We start from the raw sequence: 26887 nt of genomic DNA, 5'->3' as shown, positions 1-26887 counted from the left end.
TCTTTCACCCACTGCATGATTTTAGCAGTGTATTTAGGGTGTCTGACTTTGGAATAAACTTTTCTTTAATACCTTAGTCATGGTTTGGCCATCTGGGGTTACCTGTGTGCGTATCAATGCTTACAGTAAACATTTACCTTGGGCAGCTATTCCAGTGGTATCCTGCGAACGGCTCTTGAATCTACTCTCAGGAGCAATTAGCCTTGACTTTAAAAGCCAAAATAGCTTTTTATCATTGGCTCCTCCCAGTCAGATACATAATCACAAAAGCAAATTTAGAAGCCATTCTTGGTTTTTCCTGATAGGTCAAGTGTTCTTACTGATACCTCAGGACTTGAAGAATTCTGTATGACCAAAACAGTGCACCAGGCAATGGTGAATGCCGTAATTGAACTGCTCCGGTCTCATAGCTTGAAGTTCTCTCTGTTGAAACATTTTTTCCTATTCTTGCATTCTTTCCTTAACAGCGGCTACCTTTTTATTCTTATGAAGGGATGAACTTGTGACTGAGATATTGGGATATTGACCAGAACTACTCTGCTTGAGATACAGAGGAGACTGCTCAGATACTCAGCAGACCCTTGAATGTCAAGATATCCACTCTTATTCAGTGAGTCAGGAAAACACAAAAACTTAGTGGGCTGAGGCTAGAGATAGTCCAATGATTACACTCCCTCTAGCTTTAGTTCATTCTATAAATCTATTAGTTAATTCATAAAAGGCACATTCTGAGGATCTATGCCAATTGCCTCCAAAAGGCAGACTACAACACTTCACATGCAGAATCTGCGTGAAATTACTCTGTGATATTTGCTTATTAGCTCTGAAAAAAAAAATAGACTGGTGAAATCTTTACACACACATTCCCCCAGGAAAATTATTTTAAAATGTTAAATTTCAATAAATGAAGAAGTGCTTTTCTTCAGCTCTCTACTTAGAGAGTACCCATGTATTTTCATAAGATGGCCAAGATGTGCAAGCTTCCTGTTTTCTGCATTATGAGGTGCAAATGGTAATTTCTCCTTCTTTTAAAGAGCATTCTCATCCATATTGAAAGGTCCTCTTCACAGCTATCTTCTGCCTTCTCTTTCTAATGTTAAACATTAAATCCATTCACACTATGATTAATCTTATGAGACCATGCTTCTTGCAACCCTGATCCTTCTCAGCCTTATTCTCCAAAGGCCTCTCACTAGCAGGTATCTTACATTGAGAGTGAGCCTCAGAAACTGATATTGTGTCAGTGGAGAAATAACAGGACACACCAGCCCAGGCATGGCTCTGGAAGTGGTTTTCCCTCAGCCACCAGTAATGCCACAGAGAATCACCTCTGGTCACATCAGGGGAGAGGGTGTGGGGGCTTTCTGGAGTCCACAGCCAGTCGCTTGCTCTTGACAAGGGGCTATGCTGTCAGAAAAGGAAACAGATGTGTTTCCTTACACAATCCCCTCTGCTGTAATTTTTGGCTGTGATTACCTGGACACACATGAAATCTTGGAAAATGAAGTTCTTGGAGTGGAGATTGAAAATAATGTGATAATTTTTAAATTAAATTAATTTTAATTTAATATTTCCTCTTAAATGTTCATTACCCTAGTGTGACAAACTAAAGTTGTGCCTGGACAACAAGGGAATAAGACATTTCCATGCGTGTAACTATGGAGTTTTACCAAAATTATTCTGTGTTTACTCCTTGATGTTTAGGCTCAGGGGAGCCAACCTGTCTGTCGTTGAGATACTGACAGGGAAGACTGCTACAGGCCCAATCCCCTCTCTCTCTGCAGGGGGGTGAAGGTGCCCCTGTACTCTTTGCAGCTGCCAGTCCAGGGTGAGGAGGATGGAGCCTGTCAGAGGGTGTTGCTGTGGCTGACTTGGCCAGAGTGGACTGTGCTGCATCTTTGTTTCACTGCGCTTTGTACAGGAAGGGTGGCACTGCTTGGGCACACTCGGCTTTTTGAGCTTGCACTTCACTGCTCGGCCACCATGTCTGTAACATGATTGGCTCCTCCACACCCAAACACACACATGCTTCCTGCATTAGCCATGTTCCCTGGTTGTATGTGTTTGGGGGTGGAGTTGCAGAGAGCAGAGTGGCAGTGAACTTCCCAAAGAGGCTGCAATGTAACATCTGGTGTTTTCCTGAGAGATCTCAGCAGGCAGTGCTGGGAGCCAGGCACTGCTGCCTGCCCTGGGGCCTGCACACCCTCATCCCTCAAGAATAGGGGCCTAAAGAATGCTGGAGAGAGACATCTTACAAGGGCGAGTAGTGATAGGACAAGGGGGAATGACTTTCAAGTGAAAGAGTGTAGGCTTAGGTTAGACATTAGGAAGAAATTCTTGACTATGAGGGTGGTGAGGCACTGACACAGGTTTCCCAGAGCAGCTGCGGATGCCCCATCCCTGGAAGTGTTCAAGGACAGCCTTTGATCCAAGCTTGGAGCAAGCTGCTCTAGGTGTCCCTGCCCAAGGCAGCAGGGGTTGGAACTAGATGGTCCTTAAGGTCCCTTCCAGCCCAAACCATTCTATGGTTCTACGATTCTATGTTGCTCCTGCCCCCACCCCCACGCCAGAGGCCCCAGTGCCCAGAACACAGAACCCACCACGCTGTGACATCAGCCCTGGAGACGAGGCCTTCACGGGCAACACGGCTGCTGCGGGCACTGCGTCTGCAGCTGTGCTGGTGCGAGGAGCCCTCACTTCTTGCAGCTGACACGTGCCTCTGGCAGCCATGAGTTGGCTCTGCCTCCTCATCCTGCTGGCCACGTGTGGGCTTGTGCACGGCACATGGGACAACTGTGGGTAAGTGGCCCCACGCTGTGGGAGGGAGCTTGGGTGATGCTTAGGAGGGGCCGCAGGAGTAGGCCCGTTGTCCCCTGTGGCTATGCCCCAGCTTCCCAAAACCCATGGGGAGCCACAGTTCCTTGCCAGCAGCCAGGTGCTGACAATCAGACAGACACACACCCCGTGGGCTCCACGGGCCTGCTGTCCATGCTGGTGGGGAGGGCAGACAGCTGAGCTTCAGCCTGAGCAGCAGCACAGAGCAGCACAGTAATGAATTTCTGCTTACAGATCGATGTGTGGGCTCCGAGCCATAGGTTATGACTACGGCGCCAGCGCTTATCAATATGGCTACTATGGCATGACACGCGTCGTGGGTGGCACAGGTGCTCACGAAGCGTCCTGGCCCTGGCTCGTCAGTCTCCAGCATGAGTGGATACCAGACACGGGGCATTTGTGCGGAGGGTCCCTCGTCCACCCGCAATGGGTCCTCACGGCAGCCCACTGCTTTGACGATGTCACGTAAGGAGGAGCAGGGAACGGGGGTATCCTCACAACACCAGCAGGTGCCCTGTCACCAGCACCACGTCTTACTCCCATCCCCTTTGCTTGCAGTGAGCCCAGCTGAGAGACTGGGCTCAGGAGAAGGCTGGTCTCATGCCACTGCTTCTTAGCAGCCCCCAGCTCACCATTCCCACAGCCTAAGGCATACTAGGGCAGTCAGTGCCCCATAGCACTGAAGGCTGGCAAGTGCTGGGCTGCTGCAGTGCATGGCCCTGCTCCCTCTCACCCCTTTCTCTGCTTCTGCCTTCCAGCAACATCAGCCTGGTGTACGTGGTGATCGGGGCCACCCAGTTGACTCAACCAGGCCCTGGGGCACAAGTCCGCTACATTAAGCAGCTGCGCCTTCACCAATACTATAATAAAGTCAACATGAAGAACGACATCGCCATGCTGGAACTGGACCATCCTGTCCAGTGCAGCCCCTACATCCAGCTGGCCTGTGTGCCCGACCCGACACTGAGAGTGTCAGACCTGTTCTACTGCTTTGTCGCTGGCTGGGGTGCCACCACTGCAAGGGGTGAGTTCCCAAGAAGGACTCGTGCTCTGAGGGCAGTCTCAGCAGCCTGGGGAGACAGGTTGGGCTTCCTGACAGCAGAGGCCAAAGCCAGAGTCCCGCTGCAGGACAAATGCCTCTGGACAAATGGGCCTGGCTTGTGCCCAAAGTCACACAGCAGGGACACAGCACTCCAATGCCTCTCCAGAGGCCAAGCCAAGCCCTAGCGATGGGAATCAGCCTCAGGCAGGGCAGGAGAAATGGAAAGGAGGTGCTGAGTGCTCTTTCCTTTCTGTGCTCACAGCTTCAAGAACAAGCGATCTCCTGCAGGAGGCCCAGGTCCACCTCATCGATCTCAACCTCTGCAACAGCAGCCAGTGGTATGCGGGGAAAATCCACAGCTCCAACGTGTGTGCTGGTTATCCACAGGGCGTCATCGACACCTGCCAGGTAGGAAGGAGTGTGTGATGAGCCACTCGACCCCAGCAGCACAGGTAGCCCGGTCAGCACTGCCCAAACACAGCCCTAGGTGGGCCTTGACCAGCCAGTCAGTCACTCTCCCAGCCCCACGTCCACACCGCTGCTGAGGCTGCCCTCCCATTCTCCATCCATGTGTCCTTGCTCAGTGCCCCCAGAGGTCTGTCACTCTGCCCAGAAAGTCCATCCAGGCAGGCCTGGGGTCCAGATGCCAACCCTGGAACATCCATCCTTTGTACATCCAGAATCACTGTGCAGACATGAGAGAGAGCCCTACCTTGCAGGACCCCAACCCACTCACAGTCACTTGGGGTGCTGTGAATACATCCCTGGCACCTTGCTCTGCTGGGAATACAGCTCAGCTGTGAGAGAGAAGGAGACAGCCCCAGTGCTGACCGGGGCCACCCAACATGACCTTAATCCTCTCTGCTCCACTGCAGGGGGACAGCGGTGGTCCTCTCATGTGCAAAGACAACGTCGCTGACTACTACTGGGTTGTTGGAGTGACCAGCTGGGGAAGAGGCTGCGCAAGACCAAAGCAGCCTGGAATCTACACCTCCACTCAGTACTTCTACAATTGGATGCTGGCTGAGATGGCTGCAAGCCCATATAGAAGGGCTTCTCTAGCAGCACAGGCTTGGGGTTATTTTCCAACTGCCCCACAACCCACTCAGTATCCATGGATGAGACCAACTGCCACGCAACCACCATGGACAAGACCAACTGCCGCACAGCCGCCATGGACGAGACCAACTGCTGCACAGCCACCGTGGACAAGACCAACTGTCACACAGCCACCATGGACGAGACCAACCGCCGCACAGCCGCCATGGACAAGACCACCCACCACAAAGCCACCATGGACGAGGCCACCTGCCACACAGCCACCATGGACAAGACCAACCGCTGCACAGCCACCATGGACGAGACCAACCGCTGCACAGCCACCATGGACGAGACCAACCGCTGCACAGCCACCATGGACGAGACCAACTGCTGCACAGCCGCCATGGACAAGACCAACCGCCGCACAGCCGCCATCAACAAGACCACCTGTCACACAGCCACCATTGCCAAAACCACCGGCCTCAGAGAAGCCAAAGCCATTGCCGAAGCCAAAGCCAACATCATCGGACCAAGTTAGCTCCTGCCCATATTCAGCCGATGAGCTGGTGAAATTCTTTACTCAAGCAAAGGATCTCCTCAAGGAGATCTTTGGGGAAAACACAACTTGAGCAGCAGGACAGAGAGGATCCAGTGTGAGCTGCAGTACACCATGACCATTTCCTGATGGTGCAATGTCTGCTGATCCAAAGGCTGCCTCAGTGTCAAAACCCTACTCTATCCTGCCTACATTCCTCTTCTGTGTGCAGGCAAACACTGAAGTTGACTTAGTTGTTGAAATAAAGTTGCCTATGTTCACAGTTAATCATGTTTTCAGTCCAACTCTGTCTCTTGGGAAAAGCAAGGACTTCCATGCTCAGCACATGCAAAATGAGCCTTAAGTCAGACAGGCGGGCACAAAGGTACAGAGTCATTCCAAAGGGGTCCAACTGGGCCTGGCCAGAGAGAAGGGTACTCAAAACCACCATGAGATGAAGGAGACTGGCACATCAAGACTAGGAAGCAGACAGGAAAAAAAGTTTAGTAAGGTTCCAGTATTTGTTGAAAACTCCTAGCAGACATTGCTGCTTCATTGTACTCAAGATAAATTCCTCCTATATTAATCATTTGTGAGAAGACTGTTGCTGTTTTACATCATTGACACTGCCCCTGTATGCAACTTCCCCCTTTCCCCAGCAGCAAAGAGGGATTGCACTTTGCAGTGTGGCTGTCAGTGCTCTTGCATTTTTCCATTCTTCCAGTCCAATTTTGACACACCGGAACCTGAGGTGCACTTTATTTTCTAAAACTGTGTCAGAATGAATTTACAAAAAATAATTAAAGAGGAAAATGTAGGGGAGGAAGGTGGAAATACTGAGACCTTGAGTCGTGACATCTGTCAAACACAAGCAAACCCCAACTACCAAATCTTGGAGTCCTTTGGGGCTGAGGGAAGCCAAAGGCTCTCACAGCTGAGCTGGTTGCACCCAGACCCAGCACCTCTCCTGGCTCGTTACCTCCCGCCCAGCCCCCCAGCCAGTCCTTCCCCACTCTGTCCCGGTGGGGCCCCACCAGCTTTCTGCAGAGCAGACCCCAGCTCTGGTGTCCTTCCTCCCCAGGGAAAGGACCTCAGCTGTGCTGTGATGGTCCTCTGTGCCCCAGACACCTCCTGTCTGCCAGCTGTGCTCTGTGGGCAGCTCTGGGCCGAGCCCTTGGCCTCCCTGGGGTATCAGAGATGCTGGGCCCGCACCCTTTGGAAACACCTCACCTGCCTGGCTTGGTGCTTCTCTTCAGCCCTCCCGGACAGGGATGGGACATCCCCAGCTTCTTTGGGCAACCTATTCCAGTGCCTCACCACCCGCACAGTGAAGAATCTCTCCCTTATATCTGCTCTGAATCTACCCTGTTTCCATTTAAAACCATTCCTCCTTGTCCTATCCCTACAGACCCTACTGAGAAGTCTAAATCAAGTAAATCAATACATTCATACCCTTAATTAATAATCTGCTAAATCACACTTGGACTCAGTGGAAGTCATCCTCTGCATTATGCCTAGCACCAAAATACAAAGCCACTGGAGAGAAAAAAAAAAAAGAAAAAAAAAGACTTAATAATGCCATGTACCACCATGGCATGAATTCCACCTGTTCTCCATCTCAAGAGGCATCACATTCCAAAACATCCTTCTGCCCCCATGCATTTGTAGCCCATGCCCACTCTCCAGGTTGCTGCATCCCTCAGTACACACTTCCAGCCTTCCTATCCAAGTCACTTACAGTTCACACAAGTGAAATTCAATCTAGCTAATTTTCCAATTAATTCTCTATCCTGCTTTCCAACATTCTCACCCCAGCTGACATGAAAAGCAGGCACCTAGTTTTACACTGAGATGGCAGAACAGATGAATGCTTAATGACCTAAGTAGTTCAATTCACTGATAATTATTAAATCCCAGAAAGTTTTCCAAAGTGAATAGCAGGCAGGTTCACACCACACAGGCTAAATGTGACACCATGAGCTTTAGTTTAGAATTAGTGAAAAACTTGCTAATGTTTGATTTCCTTCAAGGGAAATAGATGGTTTCAACAGACTCTAAAAATGCTTTTTTAAAAAATCCTATTAGTCATGCCTTACTCAGCTAAAACTTAGCCCAAATTGAGTCTGTTCCCTGGAGTTCTTTCAGCTACCCACAGAGCTGCTCTGCCAAACTGCCCTGTCTTGAGCCTGCTATTTTTGAATCTGTTTCTTGCAATACCCTGGTCATCGGAGTGCAATAAAACTTTCAAAGACTGAATTGTTACCTGTACTCAGAAACGCATTACAGGTTTTCATCCTCAACCTTGGAAAGAAACAGTCTTGTTCAATGAGAATATTTACCAGGAATTCTTATAGATTAGATAGATAGATAGACAGATAGATAGATAGATAGACAGATAGATAGATAGATATGGAACTAAGTGTATTTTTTTACTTAGAACCAAAACATTACCAGTGCATAAAAAATTCCCCCATCAGCTCTGCTTTATGGCAATCTTGGGAGCATGTGATGAGCACATTGTTGACACGATTTTAGAAAGTTTTGTAATTGCCAATTGCAAGGTTAGATTGTACCCCTAGTTCACTGCCAGGGTATAACCTATAATTAAAAAAAATAAAAACAGTGACCCAACAAAAACTCTCAACATCAGGGAAACCCTGTGGGTGATATATTTCGGGGTGGTCTATGGGATCTTTGGATTGTTGGAGTCAACTGCCTGCCTAGGAGTACATTTTAGGCATATAACAGCACTCCCCTGAAATCCATGGTCTGTCAGGTCAGATCTCTTAGACGATCTACATAATTGCACAAATTGCTTTCACTTCTTGTTCTCTATATACAACTCAAAACAATCAAAAACAGAGTTTAGGCATCATTAGCCCATATAACCTATTCCATAGCACAAACATGTCATCACATTAATTAATGTACTAATGCTGATTACTTAGGACTGCATAGCACATTAGGGCAATTAATACTGCAATGGTTTGAGTTGGAAGGAACTTCAAAGGTCATCTAGTTCCAACCCCCTGTCCCTAGTCAGGGACACCCTCCACTAGACCACATTGCTCAGAGCCCCATTCAACCTGGCCTTGAACACTTCCAGGGATGGGGCATCCACAACTTCTCTTGAAAACCTGTTCCAGTGCATCACCACCCTCACAGTAAAGACTTTTTTCCTCATACTTAATCTAAAACTACTCCCTTTCAGTTTAAAGCCATTTTCCCTTGTCTTGTCACTACGTGCTCTTGTAAATAGTCTCTGTCCATCTTTCTTGTAGACTCCCTTCAGGTACTAGGAGGCCACTGAAGTTTGCAAAAACAGATTGTATGGAAGTCAAATTTTAGAAATCTTCAGATAAGCAGGCAGTGCATTGCAAACTTTACTATTTCCTTTACCTGTCCAAGATGGGGCATTAGGTTTTAATTTACCTGAGTTTGAGTCCCAAATACAGAACTAATTTCGCAAATGAATTCTGTAAGAATCTGATCCAGTTCTTCCCAGTAAAAGGTTGCTGCTAAACTTTCACATTTATTAATGGAACAACCACATACAACGATAAGGTGTCCACACGCAGCAAAGGACAAAACCAACAACATACTCTACCTGCAAGCTATGTTCTACTTCAAAGAATCACTGCAAGATGCCCCTGACCCGAGATAGAGAGGTCAGCTGTGATTCTGCCCAGATGTAAGACTCACTGCTGCCTGAACTCACATTGTTTTGCTGTCTGTGACATGGAGTATTCTTTACAGGATTTCTATGAGCAGATGAATTCAGCACAATCTCTGGAAAAATAATTCCCATGAAGTACAGTTAAAAGAGTCATGAGAAGCCCTTTGTTTCCACTGCACCTTGGGAAAATCTACAGACTAGGAGAGGAAAAAATCCCAACTCTTTAAAAAAAAATCTTCTCTACAAAAATAAGTGAGGAACTTCACAAGCGTTACTCGCTGTAACTGCATTCATGAGTTTTACCAGTGTGTTGAAGTATAAGCTTGATGGAATACATCAGTAGTTCTTTTCAAAGTATTTTTCCACAGAGACTTGTATCTTTATGCAACTGTAGTTTTCATAAGTGATCCAAACATTCTGTGATTAATACTCACAAAGAGTTGGTTCCATACATTTTGATGACTTCATAATATTGTGAAGCAAACCACGAACACTACAAACTCCTTTAGCTCAGGCACAATTTAAAGCCAAACTAAAAATGCCACAAGATATTAACTTCGCATTTGACATCAAGAGAAGTTACAACAGTTGTCAAAGCTTAGAACATCTCTATTCTGAAGCATTTAATAAGCAATGCGTAACAGTGGAATTCTCCATTCTACCCACAAGGGTATAACCAGTTCCACTGTTACCTAAAAACATGTTATTCCTCTCCCTCTTTGAAATTGCTTTGTAATTTCAGGGCACACAAGACTCTGTAGTGGTACCAAGTCACCACTCAGCCTCAAGATGCTGTCTTTCTTTCCTGCCCCCGTGTCTTTCATTTTTTCTATCTTTCTGCCTCCAGTACACACTAATTTTCATCTAAAACTTATATTTTGGGAATATAAAAGAAAGAGCATTGCTATTTTGTCCCCCAAATAATACAGATTTAGTCTCTGCCAAAGCTTGACAGAGCAGCAGCATGGACAAGCATGATTCATGAGTGGCACAACTTATCAGCACAGACCTTCTGTGTAGCCACGCACAGAGGAATGAAATTGGCACTGTCTGCCTGACCCTGCCTTCTCACATCTCAAGAAAAGTATGAAAACAGACACGTTTGAAAATAAAAATATTTTAAATTTTCACCTTGAAAAGAGCTGTTGGTGATGTGGCTGCGTGCCTCAGAGAAGTACAGCTCAAGAGGTCTGCCCTTGGCCGGGCACCCCGACGGGTTGAGGCAGGAACTTGCATCGGGTCAGGAAAGGTGTGGGGTTTGTGGCTCACCTGGCAGAGCAGGCTCCGCTGTTTGCTCAGGACACCCCAGTGAGTGGAAAGCACAGAGCAGCCATGTGATGGAGAACCTGGAAAGGGAAGCACTGGAGTAAGACATAGGAGAGGTTGAAAGGAGATAGAGCACAAACCCCAAAGGAACCAGATTTCAGTAGTGTCACTCCTGTCTACAGCTGTCATAGAATCATAGAATCATAGAATCAGGCAGGTTGGAAAGGACCTCTGAGATCATCAAGTCCAACCCTTGATCCACTATCACCGTGGTTGCTGTCCCTTCTTCCAGTGAGACATGATATAGTCCAGCAACTGGAGCTGTGATCTGGTGGTGGCATAGGGTCACCTGAAGGTTTATTCAAAAGTCAGATTTGTACTTGCACAATGGAGCACTTAGTGCAACACAGGGTTACCACACTGATCCTACAGGAAAGCGTAGAGTGATAGACCACCAGGTCATACGGAGAGGACCTTGGTGCAGGGTTGCCACAGCCTATTCTGCAAAGGTTTTTCACAGTAACAGCAACAAGAAAGTGTTCATTACAAATTATTTCTTCAAGGCAGCTAAAGGCAACAGACACCTCAGACCTCCAACAGATACTGCCTAGGTATTTCACACATTTCCATGCCTAGGCAGAACACACAGAGACTTCCGTGCATACCTCTGCATCAGAGGGTCCAGCAAACTTGTTAGAGCACAAAGCCTGGCTTTGTTTCTTGGTTGTAAATTGTTCAAATCTCTTGGAAGTTTTTTTTGAAATCTCCTGAAAAAGATTGAGAAAATAAAAATTATTTCAATAAAAAAATTTATACCTTCTCCTTGAGGAAGAAATCACAACAGTTTTGGGTTTTTCCCCTGGTCATTCATAAGGTACTTCATAAATAACTGATTCTTTTTCTCTTACAAGGCGATTAAATGCATAAGTATCTCCCAAGGAGATGATAACATGTAAAAAACAGTCTCATTATTTCGATGAAAAAAAATCTAAATAATACTGTTTTAAAGAGTTTTGTAAAGTCACTGAATGAGCATTTTGTTGATGTTTATCACTTCTCCTAACAATTACCTCAAAATCTTATTTCAATTGTAAAGTTTAAGAAAATACGGCTGTCTCATTCTTTTTTCCCTCCCAGTATTGAGCAACTTTTTCATTCATCCCCTCGTTAGGCTTCCCGCACTGCCAAGCAACACCACCGGTTAATTTTCCAAGTGTCCACTAGAGGGTTCATTTCCACAGGGCTCGGCTGCACAGCAGGCAAACTACTTCAGCAGCATCCGCAACCCTGTCAGTCAAATGACGCCATTGCGAGCACCTATATGCCTTTGTGCTGTTGTAGGGTAGTTATGTTTCAGCAACAGCTCAGTTACCCGAACTGGAGATTAAACCACCCTTACGGGATCTTATGCACTTCCAGGTGCAGGCAGCACTGCGCCCTTGGAGCACACACCCACTGCCCTCCCCATGCACCCCACTGAGGGAGCTGGGCTGGCCTGTGAGCTTGTGCAAACCTCAGTGCCACCAGCAGGCACTGAATCATGGCAAGTCTCATGTTGTTGCAGAGGTTTATTAACCTGATGAACTCATGGGTGACTTCAGCTTTCATTTTGGAGAAAGGAGGTTTCTAGTGCTCCTGGTAGGGGGACAAAACCAATTGAAAAAGCTGAATAAGCATATCATGGAATCATTTAGGTTGGAAAAGATCTTTAAGAACATTAAGTTCAACTGTAAACCTAACACTGCCAAGTCCACCACTAAACCTTGTCCCTAAGTGCCACATCTACATATCCTGGAGGCTAAGGGATCCTCTCCACCTCCTCTGTAACTATGTACCCTTTCAGCCCAAGAGATCCTTCTGTACAAATGTTGTACATACATCCTTTGCATCCCCTCCCTGTCCACAGCCCCTGAGACGTCCCAGACAGGAAAGGGAGCTGAGAGGCCCTGCTGCAAGCAGCATAGTGCATACAGCTGTGGTCTTTAGCAAAGCTCGAGCTCCCTCAGCACCAGTTTCCTCACTGATCCATGGGACAGAGGCCCTGCCTTTCTCCTCCATCTGCTCTCTTTCTAATGTAAGGCAGCCTTTATCCCGTAAGAACCACACTTTCAACATACCCAAGCATGCAACAACCCAAACTTCTAACAAAGCGTATATTATCTTGAAACAACAACAAAAAAAACCCTATAAAAAATTAGATCAACAAAAGAGATAAAAAAAAAAAAAAGAAACTGAAGGCAGAAAAAACTCATCCCAAGGATGGGTTTTCTCTGAGTGCTGTGAAACACCAGACACTTCAAAAAATTTGCTAGTTACTTTGCTACTATTTCTGATTTTTCAGGAGCTGTAAAATGAGATGAATAGACTAGTTGTGAGGACTGAGATTGACCCTTGGCAAATGATTTCTTGTTTGTCTGTAAAGGGAGAGGTTGATCTCATTCAGGGAATTGGGGAATGACACAAATGGGAGGCTGGAATGGGTTGAATGGATGTTGCCAGTGCATTAGAGGTGATCTCTGTCCTAGGAAGACAAAAAGAGCCTGTAGACACAGATAGCGCAGAGGCTGGTGCCTTGGCTCAGGGTGAGCACTGAATGGGCCTTATTTGCAAAAGAAACGTGTGTCAAGGACATACAAGGATTTATAGCATCCAGAGATTAAGAGAGTTCAGAGTATACAATCTATTTTCACATACAAAGAGCAAATTCTTAAAGGGTTGTTAATCACCTCAGATGTGAACTCAAACCATAAGGTGAACCCAACAGCTACTAGGAAAGGCTGATAGCAAAGCAGCAAACTCATTGCCACCAGATTGCTCCAATAACTTGCACAAATTGGCTCCAGTAGCTGCATCATGGATTTGATGCAGCTACTGTGCAGGATTTGATTTCCTGCTGTGCAGGAAGAGGTTTTGTCATGACATCTTGCTATTTGGTAGAAAGTATCTCATTCTTCCTGGGGCCTCTGGTGGTCTAGTGGTTAGGGTGCAGGACTCTCACCACTGCGACCCGGGTTCGATTCCCAGCCCCCCGGGCAGATGGAGCTCGTCAGCCCTGTGAGGCAATCCATCTAAGAGAAGGTCACTCTAAACAAACCTATGTCCTGGGGACCTCACTGCCACTGTCCAAGCTTGCTCGGCCCCAGCAGATGAACCTCAGGATTAAAGGGTGGGCTCAGTTCAGCGCACGCTGTGTCTCACCTAAAAAATCCACTGCGCAGGCTCGAAGGGTTAATGACCTTTCCCAAATCTTCGCTCGCGAAGACTGGCCATTATCTCATTCTTCCTCTGTTTTATTGATCTTCTTCAGCAAACAGTAATTTTTCTTGTTTTTTTTTTAAGAAAGACTCTACAACATTGACTTCTAGCTGCGAATCCTGGCTACAGTAAGCTAGTTTTCCATCCTTTCTCAGCATTTATCTGCTAGGGTAAGGAATGCTTTCTGCAAAGGAAATCACTTCCACTTGAAACTGGCCCTGATACTGCACTAGAGAAATTTAAGGAAGGGAACCATCCTGCAGTAGGAGAAAGAAGAGCTAAATGAGGGCTCTCCCAGCCTCCAGGGGAAACTCAGCAGCATTGACCTGTCCTGAAATCAGAAGGTGCATGTAACTTGTGTCCGGGACATTCCATTCCTTGCAGGTAAAAGAGGTCATATTTTATGACTGGCAAGTAATACTTCAATCATCTGCAAAGAAAATCAGATATATCCCTTAAAGAAGAGAAAGGGCAACAGAAAATGCTTGCCTGTTACAGCTATGAGAGTTATTGGGTTCAAACTGTTAATTATCCTAGATGAACTTCTTTATAGTTTCTAGGTCATTCACTGTTATTAAAATGTCTTAAATGTCAAAAATGCCTGTGGATGCTTCCATCACAGGCATTGTTACCACTGTGCCTACTGTTGGTAGCACGCAGTGATGATAACAATTAATCTACTGTTTTCTAGAACAGAAAAGAAACCAGGACTGTCATGCATATAGGGGAAGAAATGGCTAAAAATTAATTTCAACAGACTGCAAGATGATATTTTTGAAGTACCTGTAATTAAAAGGACTAGGTTTGGGGTGATGGGTTTTTCTGGTTTATTTTTTAACTTATAGTTGTGTTTGGCCTTTTGAAATGGCCAAGTTTTCTCCCACCTCAGAGGCAGGCAGTCCAAAAGCAGAGGAATGTTCAGAAAAAAAAAATCAAAAAGCTTTTGAAAGAAAGGTTTCAGATGAAAGGAAATGAGATAGCCTTTAACTTCCTTAAGTAGTTCCCAGACCCTGAATTTTTTTCCTCTGCTCTGTCCTGCTTTCTAGACTTATACCTAAGCCTATAGTACAGGGGTAGTATAGGCTTATATACTGCAATATACTGCAGTCACTGATCTCTTCTCTCTGGTGACCAGTGACAGGAGCCAAGGAAACGGCATGAAGATGTGCCAGGGAAGGTTTAGGTTAGATTTTAGGAAAAGGTTCCTCAGCCAGAAGGTGGTTGGGCGTTGGAACAGGCTCCCCAGGGAAGTGGTCATGGCACCAACCCTACCAGAGTTCAAGAGGTGTTTGGACAATGCTTGCAGGGGCAGTCTTGTGCAGGGCCAGGAGTTGAATGATCCTTGTGGGTCCCTTCCAACTCGAGATGTTCTATGATTCTGTGATTCTATGACTTGGAATATTTTACCACTTTTACTGTGGAATAACTCTAACTTCCACTGGAAGCTCTTTTTTTGTCCAGTCTTCCCTGCACATTGGTCTCACCTCCATCACCACAAAGTATGTCCCATCAGACATGTTTAATCTTTTGCTAAACAACTCACCTTGGGCAGACTGTTAGTGTCCCAAGGTAGACACTAAATAAAAACCTCCTGCCTTGTCTGAAATTAGAATATGGAAAATAATGACTGTAAAGAAAAAAATCTACCTCCACCAACAAGGATCTGCTGCAATAAAATATAAAATAGTCTTCCAAGGACTGTTTTTATCTCCCAGACTTTAACGACATCACCCAGAAATGTATCTTGAAAATGCTTTAACTTCACACTCACAGAGTTTAGTGGTAAACAGGAAGATAACTGAAAAAATCCTATCTCCTACAGCAAAAAGAAAATGTGTTCCTTCAGGCTATCCTCTTTGTAACAGAAATCTAATTTAACAATGATCACCTCAGCTGAGCAGTTTCTTCGATTTTCAGACCTGAAATTGTTGTGTTCATCCAAGGTAATTGCAGCTTTGCTTTGCTTTCAATAAGTAATGTTTTAACACCACGTGTTTTCAGCATTGCCCACTAATAACCACAGTGGTTTATTAAATATGTTATTAAGTAATCTTGTAGATTTCTGCTTGCTAGACAAATATGTGGTATTGTATATAATACTGCAAATTAACGCCCTAAAGGATATTTCTTCTGAAGAAATTTCACTAAATAGGTTTTTAAATCATATTTTGGGGGAAAGGGAAGTTAACATCAGTACAGTGAAAAGATCTTCCTTTACATACTTCTTTAGGCTTTGCTTCATACTTGAAGGCTGGCCCTAAGGTCACCAATTTATTTGTTATAATTTCCTTATATGAGGAATACTACGAGACGAAGTGCCAGTCAGCCTACATTCAACCAGCACCAGTTTCCTTCCCCGTGCTGATTCATCTGCTTTTATCTAACAACATTTTGAAACATTTGGGTTTATTACTTTGGGATTGTTTGTACTGAGCACACATAGGTGCTGCTGTTTTGGGCGGGGGTTCTAGCACACATTAACCTGCCCGTGCTTTGAACAAATATCCTCTCCAATACTGACTTGAACAAAAGGATGAGTCAAGAGTCCAGCAAAACATCTCTCCCACATCAAAAAACCCATAAAGCTGCCTCCTGATCCCAGAGACAGTGACGTGTGACTCCCTGTATATAGGACCTCAATGAACTTGGATCTTCAACAGACTGAATTCAACCAGTGTTAGCAAAGACCTGACTCTGCATCTGCAGGGGGTGCTTACCTGAAGCTGAAGTACTGCAGATGACAATGTGACATAGGTGACAATTTGGCCTGCAACATCTTGAATAAAGAGATGAAAATGAAGGAGGTAATACTATGAGCCCATGCCTTCCTGGCAGAGGGGCAGCAGCTTGCACGGTTCTGGGTACCTCACAACCTGCTCCACGCCACATCTCCTCCTGTGCAGCACTGAAGGAACAGCCGTGGTACTCAACAGTGTAGCATTACCAGTCTCAGTCTGTGTGCAATGAATGTATAAGGATAGAGAACCACAAATGTATTTAGGACTGGCAGTGAGAAGAGAAAATGCTGGTTTAAACAAATGCAGGACACTTTTGTTTGAAAGCACTCATAGTTTTAAAAATGTAGATTATCCTGAAGCCATTCTTTACAGAAATCATTATTTCTTCCAGTTTAGGAAGGCATGGATCAATAGCAAAATAGAACTTCACTGGCAGCATGATTCAACTCACCTTTGACCACCAATTTGTGTTTCTTCTATGAATCAGTATTATTAATTATTACTGACTCAAGAACAAACCCTTTGTTGATACCAAAAGTCCACGAGTTATCATAAACTTTAACTTTGACCATGATCCAGTGCCTAGTAAGCTTACTAGGATTTTAAATCTATTGCTCTTCAGATTAGACTTCTTACTGAGAATTTAAGGTACCATGGAACAGACTGTCCCCTGATCTATTCCATCATGAACTAGGATTAATTCCATTTGCAACATTAATATGAAACCACTGCAAGTGAAAGATTTAACTCAGTACAAGTATCAGGCTTGCATCTCTAGCTTATATCAAGGCAAAGAGAGCAACACAGAGCCAGGCTCTTACATCATGGCTCTGGAGATCATGCTGATCTTCAAGTCTAAAGGTGAAGAAGTCTAACTCAGCCCTCACTGTTCCCACCATTTAGTATGAATTTCCATATAATTTCTCTGTTTTACTGACATCTCACCTTCCCTTGGGGGATTTTGTGTATAGATGGGGGATGGGGACAAGAGAAAACATTCACTTTCCATTCCTCAGAAATAAACCCAGAGTCTAAGCAGGTTGCTTTTAAAGCCTCTAAAGCACTGAGTTGGACCTTGCTTAATTGCATCAGGCCCAGACAGATGCATATGCAAGCAAAGACTTCACTAAGATAACAGGGATATCATAACTCATTCTGATTTTTTCCGTTGAATAAAAACTAAATGTGATTCAGTTTACATTAAGTTACCTTATTTCATTCTGAGATGCAAGTGTCTGACTGAAACTGTACAGGACAGCTCATCAGAGTCATGATTTTTAAGTTCCATGCAAGACCGATGGGGAATTACCATGTGTGATTCTCTTATCACTGAACAGCTTCTGATCAGGAAAATAAGTCCAACAGGAGCTTTCAAATGTCAGTAGTCTGTAATTTCTTGCTGTCTCCCAAAATGTCTCTTAGTGTGAAGAAGTTCAACTTTCCAGAGGGCAACCTGTCCTTGTGTTGGTCGACTCACACTACAAGAATCCAGCCGACTCCTTGGAGCTACCACACAGCAGGACTCTCTGTACCAGCCTGTCCTGTGCCAGAAAAGAGGAGTAGCAAAGATTTTCATTGTTTAGAAACACTGCAGTCTTCAAAAAATACTCTCCCAGCACTACTCTGACACAAGGACTTGTCTCAACAGGCTCATCTTCAACAAATGACATTAAAGTAGAGAAACAAGTACTCAGATATTTGCCATGATTTCTATTTTAAGATTTCTCTTTCATCTTATTTTTGAAGGAGCTCTCCAGCTTTGGTACAGCTGCACTCCTGGTACAGCTTCTGCAGTCCTATTGAAACCCATTCTATGACTAGAGAGCTCAAGGCCTGTCAAAAACTTCCAGCAGCAGCACTGGGATTCCCAGCCCTGACTGTGCACTCCAAAACCCAGAGTCTGACCCAGAAGGTCCCTGGGCAGCATAAAGAGGAACTGTATGCTTTCGAAAAGCAGGCTAAATAGTTCATTACTTTCTAATTAGGGAACCTACATAGATTAAAACAGATGCTTAAGTTGTTCTGTGTATGGCACATACAAAGCAGATTTCTGGCTCCACCAGGTGGCAAGCAGATAAGAAATAAGGGAACTGCTCCAGGCAGATAATAAAATTCATGATAGTATAGAGATGTGCTCCCAGACAACTGCAATTCAGCATGATTTCCATAGAAGTAATGTGGTTTTCTTCATGTAGGACTTCACGAAATATTTCTTGAAAAATATTAATTGAATTATATTGCCAACCCAAGATCTACAGAATGGTATCTACCCCTGACTGCCACAGGCCTGTGACCAGGGACCAAATAATTTCCTTTTTGAATCCACAGGTGAAGCACAAAGCTTGGCACAGGTACCAGGACTGGGAGCCAGTCTGAGTGCTCCTTTCAGAGCTGAAGAATAGACTCGTTAACTTCTTAGCCACGTTGCTAAGCCTAAGCCACTTATAGAACCACTGAAATCAATGACATCACCAATTAAAATAGACCTACATGCATAAATCCCAATGTACTAACTCATAACTGGACTCAGCATCACTAAACCTGAGGTCAAGACAAAGCAACCAGGAAACAACAGCAACATATGCTCCTGACACCCCTTTCACCATAGCTAGCTTGGCTACTCACACCAAACACCATTAAAAGCAAAACTCACATAAAAAAATACCAAAATCAATGAGAAGATTGAGAATTTGGTCTACATTTTAAACTCTTCAGGCTCAGAAGTGGCACTCATTTTATGTTTCTAACACATCTGGCAAAACAGGGCTCTGACTTTTGTTCTCAGGTGCTCTCCTAAGAAAGGAAAAATTAGTAATTTTTAGAGCAATAAACTTTAGGCTATTTCTATATAGATTAACATTTTTAAACATATACCCCTTACTATGGGGTCAAATAAAACTTCAGAGTTTATTTACAATGCCCAGCTGGGCAAACAAAATTCGACCTTATTAACATAGTCTTATCACTGAAAGCCCAAAAGAGGAGGGGATTAAAAAGAAAAAAATTGAGAGGCCAGAGGTATTGGTTTAGCCAGGAAAAACAAACAGCAGTGGTGCGTATCACAGTGGAGGTTCATGAGATTCAGTTCCCCAGATCGTGCAATGCCCATGGTCTCAGCAAAGGTGGAATCACCAGTCTTGCAAATCAGCTGAACTCCATTTTTAATTAATCAGATTAAAAGGTAAAGTGCCTGGAATCTTTGCTCAAGATCTGCTAGACTTCTTTCCTTTAAATGTATAACAGCAGTCAAATTAGTCAGAATTGTTTAATCATTCATACAAGAAAAGTTGCCTATCTCCAGAGAAGTGCCCTTGTAATCACTTTTGTAAATACAGTTGCATTAATCAAGTATAGGATAACAGGTTCAAAGCTGTAAACCCTGGAAATCTTTTACCATATGAAAGGTTATTATAGGCATTAACTCACAATGTCTGCTGGTTATCATGACAGCATCAGTTCCCCAGGGGTCAGGAGGTTTATGCTAAAGCACACAGTGCTGAGTAAAGAGCACGTATAAATCTCTATTGTAACTGAACCCAAAACACCCTCTTCTCTCCGCCACCTCAAACAATAAATCGAGAACAAGAGAAACATGCAGGTGCATCCTTCTTGACTTTGTGTTCATCTCAGGTGCTCTAAAATGCTCTGTGTTTTGAGAAAAATCAAGCATCAGAAGATGCTCTGGATTTCTCCAAGCACTGCTGTCGGGAGGCAGCAGACCAAAGTGGCAAAGGCAGAAAGAAATGGACTGAGCACAGGTGAGCCTCGTGGCAGCCCCACCTGGCTTCAGTCTAGCCAGCCTGGTCTCAAACAAGACAAAAAACTGGTTTAAAAATCGTGTGGTTTGCCAGTGTTGTGGATGGGAAGGATCTCAGGGTCTTGAGGTTATCTGTGGTCTTTGCCAAAAGGAGAGTATTTAGCAGCTGAAGGGAGCTTTGTCTTGAAGTCACTGTGTGACCTTGAAGGAGGCTGTGGAAAATGGTCTAGCCAGATGCTTCCCATACCCATTATTTTACATGGTTTCACACAAAAGATCTGAGGGTTCACAAGTATTTCCTCAGGAAGTAATATTACAGGGTATCCTTGTATTGGTCTTCCTCTCTAAATTGCTTGAAACTAGTCACTATAGCCTTTCCTTTTCATGTTGTTGGTAGCAGTAGTAGTAGTAGTAGTAGTAGTAGTAGTAGTAGTAGTAGTAGTAGTAGTAGTAGTAGTAGTAGTGTGAAGAAACACTTCACCATAGCCACAGCAACTAAGCTGAGTTTTCACATCTTCAGACTTTCTAACCTCTAACACGCCACTTGATGGTTTTCAATAAAAAAGAGAAAATTGCTCAGCACTGTATATTCAACCTCCAGGTCTAGATATAAAATTGAGCAGCAGTTCTGTAAAGAGCAGGTAGTAGTTTTCTACGGGTAGTAGTTTTCAAGCAGGCTGCTCTTTCAAGACCTAGACCTGGTCACTCTGAATGCCTCCTTGTGTAATTTTTTCCACAACCAAGCTAAGGAGGACTCCAAGCAGAAGGACAGCAAGCACAAGTTGGCCAGCAGCATGCTGGTGAGGGAGAGATTAGCAACCATGAACAAACAGGCAAGGAAGAAAGGAGATTAGGGGGGTGCTGGGTGACAAGGGAGAAAGCATCTGAGAAGAACAAGCAGAAGGAAAATAATCAAAGGGATTGGAGGGGCCAGATAGAGTCAGGGTGGAGCAGGACCCAGCATGCTTGAGGAGGGGTGATAAGAGCTGTTGGATTGTGGCTGTTGCCAGCCAAAAAACATACTGCAGTAGCAACTGCCCACTGAATAAAAAAGCAAGAGGACTTTTCCAAGGGTTTGGCTGTATTTGGCCATCTATGCCCTCTTCTTTTCTCCCTGTGCATGTCTAGCTTACATTTAAAGACCAACTTTGTGCTCCTCTGTACCGAGATCAACCACAGCAGGGAAAATCAGCATGAACTCCAGGACAATGAAAGTCCACTTATCATGCCTCTGCCTTTTACACAGCTTCAGTACCTAGAAGCCTCACACAGCTGGGATCCACACAGCAGTCTTCAGTAATGATACAGGAAACACACCCAATACACACGAAAAGCTGACCCTAGATGCTGGCAGTTTCTTCCCGGCAGACACACAGCTATTCCAAGGGCAATTCTGCAATCCTAACATACTGAATTGGTCCAATTTCAAAGCGATAAGCAGGAAGGATACACCAGATAGAAGATATCTGGGATACCCAGCTAGCAGTGTAGCAAAGTGTGCCTAAAGCAAAACCTTGCATTTGCTGGTAATAAATATGGTCATATATGGTCAGTATCATGTGTGTGTGTGCACACACGTGTGTGCCTGTAAAAATAAACACATGCATATACATGTATGTGCATTAAACAGAAGACATTCCTCCACTTCATCAGACCTGCTGCTGGCATTTGCTGTGGAAACATCCTTCATCCTACAAGAGACTCCATGCCCCTCTTCCTTATGGATCCTTGTCCTAAGGCCACATTTGCACAGAATGTTTTTGCTCTCTGTGTGTGTGTCCCATACAAAGAAGGTTACCCTTGCCCACGCAGCGCAGGCGTGGGGCTGTACAGAGATGCTGGATTCAAAGAAGGCACAGGCACGCTGCCGAACTCTTTGGCCAAGTGAACAACTACTTTGAAAGAGCTCTGTGAGCCAGGCTCCTCTTTGTTCCCCTCAGTCTCCCATTGCTGCTGCCTCACATGATTATTCTTTGGCCAGGACACAAAGTGCTTAGAAGAGACAGTATTTGTCTTTCAGAAGGAAACTTAACATCAGTGTTAGTTGGGGGGTTGCAAATATAAAATAATTTGTAGAAGCCTTTGACTTCTGCCAGAAATAATATATATACATGTACAGAAACAAGCACCACTGCCAGCAGGAGGGGGTCATTGCCTTACTGCTCCATGGCCTCTGGAGTCAGAAAAATAAATTTTCATCCTGTTACGGTGACCACTGAGTTGCTGTGTAACCCCATCTTGCTGTGCTGGTAGCCCAGTTCCCTACCACGTGGAGAAGAACAGAGCACAGAGACAAATTTACAGCTGATGAAAATAGCCAGAACTTCCTTCTAGCCAACGCACTTGCACTTCCTTCTGCCAGCAGATAGTTTGCTCCCATGTTCCTTCATCAGGAGCCAAATACCTTCCTTCTTGGGCTGACAAAGAAGCACAAGGAACAGTGATGCTAAGTCTACTGAAGGCAGGATTTTTGGATAGCCTTCATGTCAGCCCAACCAGTAACCCAAAAATATCAGTTTACTTCATGGAAGAGCAGTACCCTGCCTTACAACCAGGAGGAAGCATAATCCATTTCATCACTTGCAGACCTTCAGAGCCCTCAGGAGAAACTTGGGATCTCTGCTTTTGCTTTCTTCTTTCTTTTCAGTGCAGATGTACAGCGCCAGCATATTAGCATAAAAGCTGAGCCAGTGCTACTTTCAGGGGAAGCTGGACTTGCTGTCACTGTGAGTGTAAGGAGCTGATTGGTTAAGATCAGATTAGTATTTCGGATACGAAAGGGCAGAGGTAAATAGGAGTTACTGCAGAAAAATGAAAAGGCTCTCGTCTGGAGACAAAGGGAATCAAGGGAAATTGTAAAAAAGCCTCAATACATATCTGAGTAAGTCCCTTCCCTTCAAGTAAAAAGCATCAGCAGTAGCAGGCACAAAGAAGATGCATACACCACTGCCCACTTCTAGATGGACTCAGAAGCTACGCTTGAAAGTACAGCTGGCACTCAGAGAACAGGGTTTGTAGGGGCCACTGAGAGAGTTGCACAGGTTTCCACTCTTCCCTCTCTGAAAGTCCAGCAAATCCTTCCCAGTCAACAGCTGAAATTGTTTGTCCTGGGGGATGCACAATGTCCCTTTGCCACAGCACAGGCACAGATGTGGAGCAGATGCTCCACCACAGGTCTTCTCCCCCAGAGCTGGTGTGGCTCTGAGGGAGAAGCGAAACCCTCTTCCTCCTCAGTGAGAGCTGGGGAGCAGCTCCTCTGAGCACCATGCAAAGGCCATGGGGGCTGTGGTTATCTCCCTCCGGTATGACTTATCAAGCTACATCCAGACAATTTAGGGCTCACTGAACACTCACACTCTTAGAAATTACGCACTGGAGATGTTCATGAGTAGAAAGGTGCTCCCTGGATGGCAACATTCCCAAAATCATTTGTGTGTACTTGTTTGAAGTGTGCACCAGCCATCAAAAGGGCTGCAGGTATCGTGCTGCTGGTGTGTGTTTTGTCACAGGGTAGACCCTGCACATTGCTGGGCACTTAAAGCTCAGCCAGAAGAAAACACTTTCTGTGAACAATTCAGTCAAAGGAAACTGGGGTGTGCAGAAAGGTACCATCTCTACTTCATATGTGAACTCTAGAAAGAAATAGCTAATTAAAGCAAGTGCTGCTCTGCAGGAAATCATGGCATTCACTGTGCTGAATTCCCACTGCTGGTTGTCCTCCCTGATCTAAAACTTGGGTTATCAGCTCATCCACATCTGATGTTTTTTACAAGATTGATTTTTAAGTTGTATATTTAAAAAAGGGTTGCTTTCTACCTCTTGAACTATGCAATCCTTTACTTACAAAACTATCTGTACACTAGGTTGTGGACTTACTGTGTCAAGTCAATGACTTGTATAATGCCATCACCCGGTTATTTTCCCATACTTACCCTGGAGCTTCTTACTGTAGTTTTGTTTCCATCTCCTCACCACAGGGTGGTCAACGATATCTGGTTAAAAACAGATGGAGAACTTTATTAAACACGGGTGAGTGCTGAAAAAAAATAAAAATGTACTAGGACTGGAAGGAGGTAAAGAGAAGTGGAATGCCATATCGAACGTGTCACTTGCCTTGCATAGTTTGCTTCCAGAGCCATGCAAGCAGCTGCAGTGATAGCATTATCTGCCGACTGCACTGCTGATTCAGGCAGCCTTTCCCCTCCCAGCTCGCCCTGTACACTGATGCAGCACCATATAGCTAGGGAAAAAGAGGAAACTTTTCAACCCTAGATCCCAAGAAACCACCACCAGCTTCATTTCCTTTTCTATCTGTAGGTAATTCTACCCTGCAAAACAGAAGCTCAGGGACCAAGGGCCTCATCAATATTGGTAAATTAAACTATGACTGGGGATGAACCATGATCATCTGTATTAGTAAGGTGTTCAAGCATTCTGCAGCCCATGGTAATTACTGCCATGGGGCACAGTCCAGAGTCAAGGACCTAATCTCAGCTGGCCATCAGCACAGAGCCACTGTCTTCTGAAGTAGACAGCATTTCACTAGCATAGATGAAAGCTCTTCCTGCCGGCTGGTCTATGTGCCTGAGAATGTTTCCAGGTATAATTAATTCACTAATATATGAGTACTTGATAACAATTCATGGTTATTCAAGTGCCTGCTATCTCTATTGACCAAGATACGTGCTTCTTTCATCAGACAGCCAATGTTACTTTAAGTAAAGACAAGTTCAACCCACAGACTAGCAGGGCTGCTCTAGTGACTTCTCTAGAAAGCGGGTGGTAAGCATTGCAACTATGCCTTTCCAGCTACAGTTTTATAAGAAAATAACCCTCTGCCTGTAAAATATCACTAGGACTCAATAATAAATTCCACACTTGCATCAGAGGGCAAAGCTTAGGTCCCTGAAGAGACAGAGGCTTACTCATCCCTCATTAAATTCCCTTGTCATTTCATTGCACATCCCATACTCTCAATTTTACTGAATCTCCACCTTGCCCTAACTGGAACATTTGCTAACTTCGTCATAACTGTATTCTAAATTTGCCAGGGAATATAACTTACCCTTCGTCCTCCATCTGTGATCATTGTTAATGCCTCATTTCTTTCTACAGCTTTGGATCAGAACAAGATCTCCACCAAATCAGAAAGCACTTGCCATCAGCAGAAAGACAGGCACCCATTTGTGGTGAATCCACAGCAGCCACTTAAAATTTTCTTACAGAAGGGTGTGGGTTTAAAACTGCACATTTGGAAACCCAGAAAATTGTAATTGCAAATAATTATAACTTGAATTCATTAGCATTTTGCATAAATATTGGATGCATAAGAAGTCATACAGATTGTAGATTTTTTTTTTTAAGAAGCTATTTTTGAAAGCCCAACCTACCACATTCCATCCCAAACTCATGCTATTTCTGTGGCTTCTTGGAAGGTAGGTAAGTACCAAAACAGTAGCAGCCCTCTAATGTGGAAAATACCTTCTGCTCCAGAAGAATCCAGATACAAAATAAGGGCTTCTGTGTAGAGAAGTCCTTGAATTCCAAATGTCTTACACCAGCCTGTGCAGCAGGGAAACTGCTGTAGATGTCAGGATCAAAACTGCACACTCCAAATCTATCAGCCCTTTTTTTTCATGTCCTAGGATGGTGGGTTTTCAACATTTATTGATCAGAGTGATCTTATATCTGTGAAAAGCAACCTCAGGATCACTTTTGCAGTGTTGCTGCAATCATTTTTACGTACAACCAATAATGGTTAGATTAAACCTCCAACATTCATTTTCTGTTCAAAATTTTTTTTACCTTTTCAGCTTGTCTTCACTCTTCAGAAAGAAACGGGAGACCTGGCTATCCTGGACAAAGAGAAGACTGAGGTTCTCAATGGCATCTATGCCTCAGTCTTCAATGGCAAGTGCTCTGGCCACACTGCCCAAGTTGAGAAAGGCAAATGCAGGGGCTGGGAGAATGAAGACCCTAAGCCCATAGTAGGAGAGGATCAGTTTCAAGGTCATCTAAGGAACCTGAATATGCACAAGTCCATGGGACCTGATGAGATTCATCCATGGGACCTGAGGGAGCTGGCAGAAAAAGTTGCTAAGCCACTATCCATCATGTTTGAAAAATCATGGCAGTCAGGTGAAGTCCCTGATGACTGGAAAAAGGGAAGTATTTTTAAAAAGGGGGAAGTGAAAAACCTGAGGAACTACTGACCAGTCAGTCTCACCTCTGTGCCAGGCAAGATCACGGAGCAGATTCTCCTGGAAACTGTGCTAATGTACCTAGAAAACAAAGAGGTGATTGGTAACAGACAACATGTCTTTACAAAGGGGAAATCATGCCTAAGAAATTTGGTGACCTTCTGTGACAGGACTACAGCATTGGTGGATAGGGGCAGAGCAACTGACATTGTCTACCTGAACTTATGCAAAGCATTTGACACTGTCCCACACAAAATCCTTGTCTCCAAGTTGAAGAGACACGGATTTGATGGATGGACCACGTGGTGGAGAAAGAACTGGCTGGATGGCTGCACACAAAGAGTTGTGGTCAATGGCTTGTTGTCCACATGGAGACCAGCGACAAGTGGTGTCCCTCAGGGATCAGTACTGGGGCTAATACTATTCAACATCTTTGCTGGCAAAATGCACACATCTCAGTGGGCACACTGAGCAAATTTGCTGATGACAGCAAGCTTTGTGGTGTGGTCAACACACTGGAGGGAAGGGACGGCATCCAGAGG

The 26887-nt window shown here is 44.7% G+C and overlaps 1 protein-coding gene across 2 annotated transcripts in view; it reads left to right on the top strand.

Moving 5' to 3' along the window:
- The first annotated feature begins 2499 nt into the window (after positions 1-2499).
- The window catches only part of LOC108496272 (acrosin-like), a 191869-nt gene continuing 167481 nt past the window's right edge, over positions 2500-26887 (top strand). The window contains exons 1-5 of one of the 2 annotated variants that reach the window (XM_017812821.1): positions 2607-2799; positions 3070-3300; positions 3594-3859; positions 4140-4285; positions 4753-5726. In XM_017812821.1, coding sequence (XP_017668310.1) covers positions 2729-2799; positions 3070-3300; positions 3594-3859; positions 4140-4285; positions 4753-5547 — 1509 coding nt within the window. In that variant the 5' untranslated portion in view covers positions 2607-2728 and the 3' untranslated portion in view covers positions 5548-5726. Of the gene's footprint in view, positions 2800-3069; positions 3301-3593; positions 3860-4139; positions 4286-4752; positions 5727-26887 lie in introns of those variants that run through there. The other variant, XM_017812822.1, reaches the window with a different exon arrangement.

Source organism: Lepidothrix coronata, unplaced genomic scaffold (genome assembly GCF_001604755.1).
Source record: "Lepidothrix coronata isolate B3197 unplaced genomic scaffold, Lepidothrix_coronata-1.0 Scaffold38, whole genome shotgun sequence".
NCBI lineage: Eukaryota > Metazoa > Chordata > Aves > Passeriformes > Pipridae > Lepidothrix > Lepidothrix coronata.
Note: the sequence above shows the minus strand (reverse complement) of the source record. Positions and strands in the feature narration are given on the sequence as shown.